Source organism: Castanea sativa, chromosome 4, assembly GCF_040712315.1.
Source record: "Castanea sativa cultivar Marrone di Chiusa Pesio chromosome 4, ASM4071231v1".
In the NCBI taxonomy this organism is placed as follows: Eukaryota; Viridiplantae; Streptophyta; class Magnoliopsida; order Fagales; family Fagaceae; genus Castanea; species Castanea sativa.
Window position 1 is genome coordinate 38,790,657 of NC_134016.1, and position 9,227 is coordinate 38,799,883.

Below are 9,227 nucleotides of genomic sequence, written 5' to 3' on the forward strand. Positions count from 1 at the left end.
CTTCCAAAATAAATGTGGTTATTCAAAACAATTTTATAATAGCCCATGGAGTCCTTAAAACACTGCATTTACCACTATATGATAGTTTATTGATGAGATGAAGCCTATGGTTTATGAGGAGTTAGAGATTGATGATCTAAATCGAAACCACCATGAATACAAATTAAGAGTATATAATAAGTTTATAAAGAAATCATTTTGATAATAGTTGCTATACTTAAAAAATTTAAACACCAAATACATTCTTAATACATTAAAATTTAATTCCCTCACATATAACTAAACCTCTCATTTTCATTTATACATTCAAGAACTAAAATAAACAAAGAAGATTTATATCTATTTCTATCTATATCTTCATTCACACAACAAATTCAAAACCAATTAGTTTCATAAACATGCAAATAAGATTACACATAATCTTAAATATAATAAACAAACCATATCAAGTCTATCTATATCCTCATTCACACAAATGGACTAAAGCTTGAATCTTTACAAACTTAAGCAGCAACCATGGAAGTAGAATTACACATACACTTAAATATAGTACATAACATATTCAAAACCATATAGTTTCATAAACATGCAAATAGGATTACAAATAATCTTAAATATAATAAACAAAACATATCAAGTCTATCTATATCCTCATTCACTCAAATGGACTAAGTCTTGAATCTCTACAAACTTAAGCAAAAACCATAGAAGTAGAATTATGCATATAGTACACAACATATTCAAAACCACATAGTTTCATATTCTTGCAAATGGATTACACATAATCTTAAATATACTAAACAAATCATATCAAGTCTATTAATATCCTCATTGTGCAACTCCATTTCTATATTTCATAGATGTCCTATCTCTAATGTCCATCCAACTCTTGTCCATAGCTATAGAACAAATTTACATAATAAATACCTATAGCATGATATCATGAAAGCATAAACCAACCATTAGTCCATATTTCAATTACTTTAACAAACAAACCTATGCCTCTAAGAATATAAGACAAAATTTCCAAATTTGAGAAAATAACTTGCAAGTCACACCAATGTCCTAAGTGTAGGCATAAGGAGTCTAAATTCATAAGTAATTTATTAATACATTTGGTAACTAATCAATATCTCTTGATAATTGTCATTTAGTTTGCATGTTCGACATGTGAAAGAAATTAAATAATCAAACAACAATCCACCACAAAACAATTATCAATGCAAGCCACTCGCTTGCTCCAACTCAACAATCCATCCCAACACAATTATCATAATCACAAATATAGAATATTTACAAGTATTGAAGTTTAAAAAGTAATCAACAAATATAACTAAAAAAATCCACCCAAATTTTCAAAAAATAATAAACACTTTCAATATGAATGTAAACTGCCTTATAGCACCATGCAAGCCATTCGCTTGCTTCAACTCAACAATCCATCCCAATACAATTATCATAATCACAAATATAGAATGCTTACAAGTATTGAAGTATAAAAAGTAATCAACAAATATAACTCAAAGATAAACCACACAACAAAAGCTTGTAGTAAATTCCTTAAAGTCTCAAAATTCTAATCATAGTTTTCGATTAAATTTGCAACAGGTCAGCTATTGTTTTAAAAAAATTTGGTTCACTTAGTGTTATCCAAAAATCTTGAAATTAAATATGGAGAAGCCCTTATATGTCTAGTATATACTATAAAACATTCAAGTAAAGATAATCTTTCTATAATTTATTAAAAATCAGGAAGTGCATCTGACTCGAATTTGTCCCTAACAGATTTAAAGTAGCAAAAAAGAAAAATTACTATAATTCTAACACCATGCCAAAAGTTTTGAGACTTGATTAAACCTTAAAGCTACATGTGCTAGCACATATAAACAACGAGGATTACAACCCATAACATCATATAACAATTATCATAACACAAGTCAAGAAATTTAATCCCATAACTCATATAGGTAATTTATCAAATACTTGGTAAGCAAAAGACACATGCTCACATTACTTGCACAAATTTATAGTTAACACCACAATCACAACCACATATGCCAAAGCCATTTCAAAATGCAAGGAAACCCTCTTTCAAAAATTAAACACAATCTCCCTTATAAATCAAAAACCCAAATGATTTCTCAAGAAACTCAACTCACATAGTTGTCAAACAATAAATCACTTGTCAAAGAAAGCACATATGAACTGACAAGATAAACCATACAACAAAAGCTTGAAGTAAATTCCTTAAAGTCTCAAAATTCTAATCATACTTTCCGACTAAATATGCAACAGATCAGCTCTTTTTAAAAAACTTTTTGGTTCACTTAATGTTATCCAAAAAGCTTGAAATTAAATATGGAGAAGCTCTTATATGTTTAGTATGTACCATAAAAAATTCAGCTCAAAATAATTTTTCTATAATTTATTAAAAATTACGTAGTGTATCTGACTCAAATCTGTCACTGACAGATTTGAGGTCAGAGAAAAAAAAAAAAAACTAAAATTTTAACACCATGCCAAAAGTTTTGAGACTTGATTAAACCTTAAAGCTACATGTGTTAGCACATATAAAAAACTAGGATTACAACCCATAACCTCATATAACAATCATCACAACACAAGTCAAGAAATTCAATCCTATATAAAAATCAATTACCGCAACATCAATTCACTTCAAAGTTCTAAAATTCATTATATATATATATATATATATATTGCATAGTCCAACTTCAAGTTTAATAAAAAAACTACAAGCAATTAAACCTAACCTCATAACTCATTGAGGTAAAATATCAAACACTTGACATGCAACAAACACAACCCAAAACTCAAGCAATTTTCATACTTAGCACTATCAACTTTTCACATATATCAAAATCATTCCAAAGACATAAAGAAACTCAATTTCAAAAATCTATCTCAATCTTCTTCATAGATTAAAACCCATATCCAAGAAATACAACCCTCAAACCCACTAAGTTATTACCATAAATATCATAAAACAACAAAGCCCAAAGGATTTCATAGAAGAAAATGATTGAAAACTTAGATTTTTACCTCATCTATTGAATTAATCAAACTTAGAGGGATGAATTTTCAAATGGGTATGCTGAACTAACCACTAGAACTCTTGGCATTGCCACTAGGGTAGGCTGAGCTTGGCAGCATTGGGCTAGGTGTTGACGTCAACATTATCAAGGGGCTTACTTGCCACTACCACAATAAAGCTCATTACTGAGCTTTAATTTAATTTATTGTGGGCTGAAAGTTTGAAACACCAAAGTCCTTTTGTAACTCAACGCACTGAGGTCACACACACACTCTGTGACTTATGTTTCATTTGTTTTTAAGTAAAATATATTTTGAATTTTTTTTTAATTTTTTAAGTATTTGTTTGCATGTAAAATGTAGTTAAATTTGTAAAATATTTTTGGTTGACAATATAATCTTTTATAAAAAGTTGTAAAACTTTTTAATTTTACAAATTTGTTAAAATGTTTTACAAAAACATAGAATGACTTCCCCTCTTATCTTCTGGCGGTTAGGTCACCGGTTTGGTGGGTTGAGTAGCCAGCGCTGGTTGTCTAGTGGTTGGAGTTTTCGCTCCAACGACCAGGGCTTGTGGTCTAGTCACTTGACCCGACGTTTTGACAACCGATTATGGCAGTCCGATCACCGAATACACCGTTTTAGTGATCATTTTTGGAGGTCTGATAACTGAAATTGTTGTTATACTAAAGTGCTGGTGGTCTCATCACTAAAGACAACGCTCCAGTGGCGGTCGCATAAGCCACTGTTTCGGCTACTGGTTCGAGTGATCTGGTCACTAGACATTTGGCACCAATAGTTCCCATGGCTGTTCCACTAATTTTGGTAGTTTACTTGAAAATTTTGAAAATATTTTAATGAAAATTTCTTACATGTAATAATAAAATATTTTACCTTAAAAAGCGTAAATTTACTGGAGCCGAAGAGTACTACCATAGACCAAGCAGGGGAAGAAATCTTTTCGTACATACATGTAAGGTTCATGAGCTCTTCCTTAAAGCTTTTAATTTTATATTTACAAATGTTTGCCAGATAAGAAATAGTAGAAAAATTATTTCTTCTTACAGGATCTATTTTCTAATATAAAATCAGATATATTAGTGAAATATAAAGTAAAAGATATGATTTGTATTCAATATTGGTGAAATCAGATATATTAGTGAAATATAAAGTAAAAGATATGATTTGTATTCAATATTTGTGAAATATAAAGTAGAACCTACTCCCAGAACTTAAACAAGGTATACATACCTCTTCTTTTTTTTTTTTTTTGCTAAATAGGTATACATACCTTTTCCTTCAACTTATTTTGTTCAAAAAAAAAAAAAAACTTATTTTGTTTAAGACAATATGATTAAAACTTAAACCCTTTGCTTTCCATCTCAAAATAGTACTCATTGGGGCTTGTGCCGACTCTCTAAGTGGCCTCCATTAACCTTCAAGTCAAGTCCAGTGACAAAACCAGAATCATCAGATGCAAGAAAGAGCACAGCATTGGCAACATCTCTCACCTTCAACACAACCCCTTTCAAGCTTGAAGTTGGCTCAGAAATCTTCTCCACTTGCTCTGCATCCATTCCTAATGCATCACATGACATTGGTGTAGCCACCATAGAGGGTGATACACAGTTCACTCTAATCCCATGCTGCCCAAGCTGCACACTTGCTGATCGAACCAGACCCAGCATTGCATGCTTTGCCATACAATAATCAGTTAATAGCTGTGTACCTTGGCTAGCGGCTACGCTTCCTGTGCATATGATGCTCCCCTTCACGCGCCTCTCTACCATCACACGCGCCGCGTGTTTCACACACAAAGCCATGCCGCGCGCGTTGGTTTTGATCACTTTGTCGAACCCTGAAAGGTCGAGCTCAAGGATTGTCTGATTAGAGCCACTCACAATCCCAGCGTTGCTGAACATGATGTCGAGCTGACCATGTTTCTGGACCGTTGATTCAACCATGTTCTTGACCTTGTCTTCATCAGAAACATCACAGTGCACGTATTGGCACTTGTCTATACCAATTGATATGGCTACTTGGTGACCCAATTGGTCTTGGATATCGGCGATCACAACCATGCGTGCACCATGTTGGGCAAAAAGGTGAGCCGTAGCCTCGCCTATGCCGCTTGCACCACCAGTGATTATGGCTACTTTGCCTTGTAACTTCTTGTTGGAGGAGTCTGTCATTGCAAACTGAGCGATAATGGGCAAACCAGTGAGATGGCAGCTTGTATTGGAAGATGATCGATATTGGACAATCTATCAAATCAGATAGGACAATAATATCGATATGGTTGGTGCCATGGGGGAATATATAGTAGGTCAATAAGAAAAATGCTGGAACCACATAAATTGACACAACTTTGTACCACAACTTACCACGTGGCGAGTTGTGATTGGTGAAAGTGTGTCCCCACATGGCCCACAAACTCTCCTTCATCAGTCACAACTCGTCACGTGGTGAGTTGCGACAAAAAGTTGTGTAATATTTGATGGTCCTAGCACAACTCAAGTGAATAATGCTAGGACCCGTAAAATTGCAAAATTTGATCCATAATTTATAGCTAGTGCCATGGGGGAATAGTAAGTGAATAAGGAAAATGCTGGAACCACGTAAATTGACACAACCTTGTACCATAACTTGCCATGTGGCGAGTTGTGATTGGTGAAGGTGTGTCCCCACATGGCCCACAAACACTCCTTCACCAGTTACAACTCACCACGTGGTGAGTTGCGGCAACAAGTTGTGTAATATTTGATGGTCCTAGCACAACTCAAGTGAATAATGCTAGGACCTGTAAAATTGCAAAATTTGATCCATAATTTATAGTTAGTAAGTTCTAAACCTCTCAATGTTATCATTATTTTGACATTAGTGTCACTATCACCATTGAGGAATCAACAAAAATTTACCAAGTATCATAAAATAAAAACATACAAAGCATGCAAAATGCCATTGCGCGTATAAGCAATAAAGTAAGTAGTCTGGTGTGTGTAAGCAATAATAGAAGCAGTCTAATTAGGTGCTGACATGTGTCACCTTGAAAATCAATACATTTCGGCTAATCAAAAGTTGCCATGTGTCTTGGAGAAAAAGTCTAAATGTTCCTCCAATCAGACTATGACACGCCACCAATTAAACTCCGTCACGTGTAGCTCACCCATCCCCAAACTCCTAAAAATAGAAGTCTTCCTAAGGCAATTCCACATAGACCAAGACATCTTGAGACACACCAAGGCATCCATATCACAAGCAGGATCAATATTTGATGCTTGAACATATAAATTCTTTGTTTATTTGCAATCCAATTCATAACCTACGAGGTTCAATTGTGATCGCCACAGCAAAATTGTCACAACCAAACACATTGAACCTCTTCACTTTATTTATTTTTTGACTATGTATTAAACGAGTTAGAACAAATTTTGGTTGTGTACACCCGTTCAATAAATTTAGTTGTGTTAAGGATGAGTGGTTTTGACATGATTATTAAATAAGTTAGAGTTAAGTTATATATTCTAATATCCTTACCTTCATACAATACGAATAAAACCAATTTACACGAATTGCCACCTCTTCATTAAACAAAGTAAGGCAACAAGAATATAAACAAGGGTCACCTCTCTAGGAAGGCAAAGAGACCCTTCAAAATTTTGATTCAATGCCCATTTCCAAAGAAGTTTATCTGCTAGTCTTAGTGAGGTGAAAGTCACAATTGTAAGTCATTATCGACTAACATGTTGCTTGTGTGTTTTCTTTTATGTGTTTTGCGGGAAAATATTTTTTTTCTTTAGTAGGTAAGTTCTTATCTTTGACTATCAAAATTGAAATGTTTATGTAGCTTTCTTTTGCTTTTAAGAAAAAAATTAGAGTTTGTTTGGGATGTGATGAAAAGTTTAGTTTATTTGAGTTTTTAGATTATTTTTAGTAATATTCATGAGTCTTATTGCACATTTTAGTACTATTTATGAGTCTCATTATATTATTCAACTAACTTTTAAGTTTTTTTTTCTACACTTTTAGCGTAAAGTTTTCCATTTTTGTAATATCGTGTGCTTTTATTGGCGTTTCCTTAATTTTATAGAAATTAGGAGCTTGTCTCCTTTTTATTCTATATAATAATTCTTACTTGTTGAAGTATCCCATAAGAATAGAATCCAACAAAAAGCAAGTAAGTGCACGTGTAAGGAAAAAGAAAAGTAAAAGAGCAAAATAGTGATGAATGGTGAGTAATGTTATAAGTATCATTAAGAAATTGTTTTTTTTTGTTTTTTTTTTTTTTTTGTATTTTATTTGAGTGTGGCGAGATTAATTATAAAGTATCTGAAAAAAAATACTTTCTTCTTTCTTAAGTGTTAAATATACTATTCTGACAAAATTTCCACCACATATCTCAACAACAATGAGCACATATACCCATTCGGGACAATTAAGAGCAATTGCATCAACTCTTCTAAAAGATTACGTATATTTTACACAAAAAAAACCTACTCTTTCTATTTTACACCATCACTTTTACAAAACACCCACATCAGTTTATTTATTTTACAAAATATTTCAATAAAATATTCATTCTTCATCAAATTTTTTTTTAAAATTTTATTTATTTCCCCTAATGGTCATACTTTATTAATTTAAACTTATATTTTAAGTAAACTATAAACATCGGTGGCTCGGCCAATGGAGTTGCTTGTGGAGGAGGTTCGATGGCAAAACTGCCGAAATAGTGGTTCTAACAAACATTGCCAGATTGGTTTCGTCATCCACTGTACCACCGAATAGTGACCCACTGATGGGTGTATTGTTAAAAGAGTGGTTTTGACGAATGCCGCCAATGCCCAAACTACCAAAATAGTGGTTTTGGTGACCACTGGCATATTGGTGTCTCTGACCATCATACCGCCATCACTGGTGGGCTAACTGTTGTAATAGTGGCTCCGACAACCACCATCGAATCGATGTCTCCAACCATCATACTGCTAGAATCGATGACCGAACCGCTGGAATAGTGGCTCCTACGACCATTGGAATATATATATATATATATATATATATATATATATATATATAGCATTTAAATTTCAAAAAAAAGTTATCAATTCTAAATAAATTAACATAGGGAATCATCAGCGAGAAAAATCACTAAAGTTATAGTCATCTCTTCCAAGTTGGGGACGGGGCAGGTTTCTATCTTCATTCTTCAACGTGAGAAGCTAAGTTTAATTACCTCACCAAGCCGGCAATAATAAAAGAAACACAGGAAATCATTAATTCTAAAGAAACACAGGGAACCAATCACAAATTAAAAAAAGACATGACTAATAAAGTTCATCCACCTATCTTCCAAGTTGGGGGAGACTTCTTATTTTTAAATAGACTTGTGAAGAAACATTATGGGCAGTATTTATTACATACATGCATGCAAAATGTTGTTTTTCCCGAACATTATTTCTTATATATATCCTCAAGACACCACCTGGCTATTAGTCAATGAGATTAGAAATTAAACAAGCTGACCTTCAACATGAAGCCAAGTTTAATTACCTCACCTCACCAAGGGAATCATTAATTAATCCTAAAGAAACATAGGGAAGCATCAACAACATCAAAAAAAAAAAAAAAAAAGACATGACTAAAGTTAGACATGACTAAAATTTTCAAATTGCATTCCTTTGATGTTCTCTTATGCATTGTCATCTTCATTTGCATGGAATATATCTGCTTAGCAGATTTCGATAATCTCCAGTACACTTGCCCAACGGCTACACAAGCAAAGCAAACAGTCTTCATTAATGGCTTCAATTGCAAGATTCCAGCCAACATACAAGTACAAGTACAACCAAACATACACAAACCATAAACCATGGCAGCAAGTACAAGTACATCCACCTTCAACAAGCAAAACAAGCAAAGAGAATGACAAATTATCCAATTGCTATTATCCTTGCACAAATTATCTTGTATAGAATGACAAAAATAGAGACATTACTTCACCCAAAACAGAATGACAAGAACAGAATCACAAATTAAATTGAATAATCAAGTGCTATTGTCCGTGCATAATACAAAATTTACAACATTGCTCTTTTCCCTACACAAGTGAAGACTATAAAAATATATCTAACATGATTAGAGATTGAATAACCGTGTTCCCTGCACAAGTAAATACT

The 9,227-nt window shown here is 33.1% G+C and overlaps 1 protein-coding gene across 1 annotated transcript; it reads right to left on the reverse strand.

Moving 5' to 3' along the window:
* Positions 1–4,423: 4,423 nt before the first annotated feature.
* On the reverse strand, positions 4,424–5,253 carry LOC142633157 ((+)-cis,trans-nepetalactol synthase NEPS1-like). Its single transcript, XM_075807425.1, has one exon. It carries the CDS (start codon positions 5,241–5,243, stop codon positions 4,446–4,448), a length of 798 nt encoding a protein of 265 aa, XP_075663540.1. The 5' UTR covers positions 5,244–5,253; the 3' UTR covers positions 4,424–4,445.
* Positions 5,254–9,227: the final 3,974 nt, after the last annotated feature.

Coding starts and splice junctions, on each gene's coding strand:
- LOC142633157 (XM_075807425.1), bottom strand. CDS start 5,243: ATGACAGACTCCTCCAACAAGAAGTTACAAGGCAAAGTAGCCATAATC.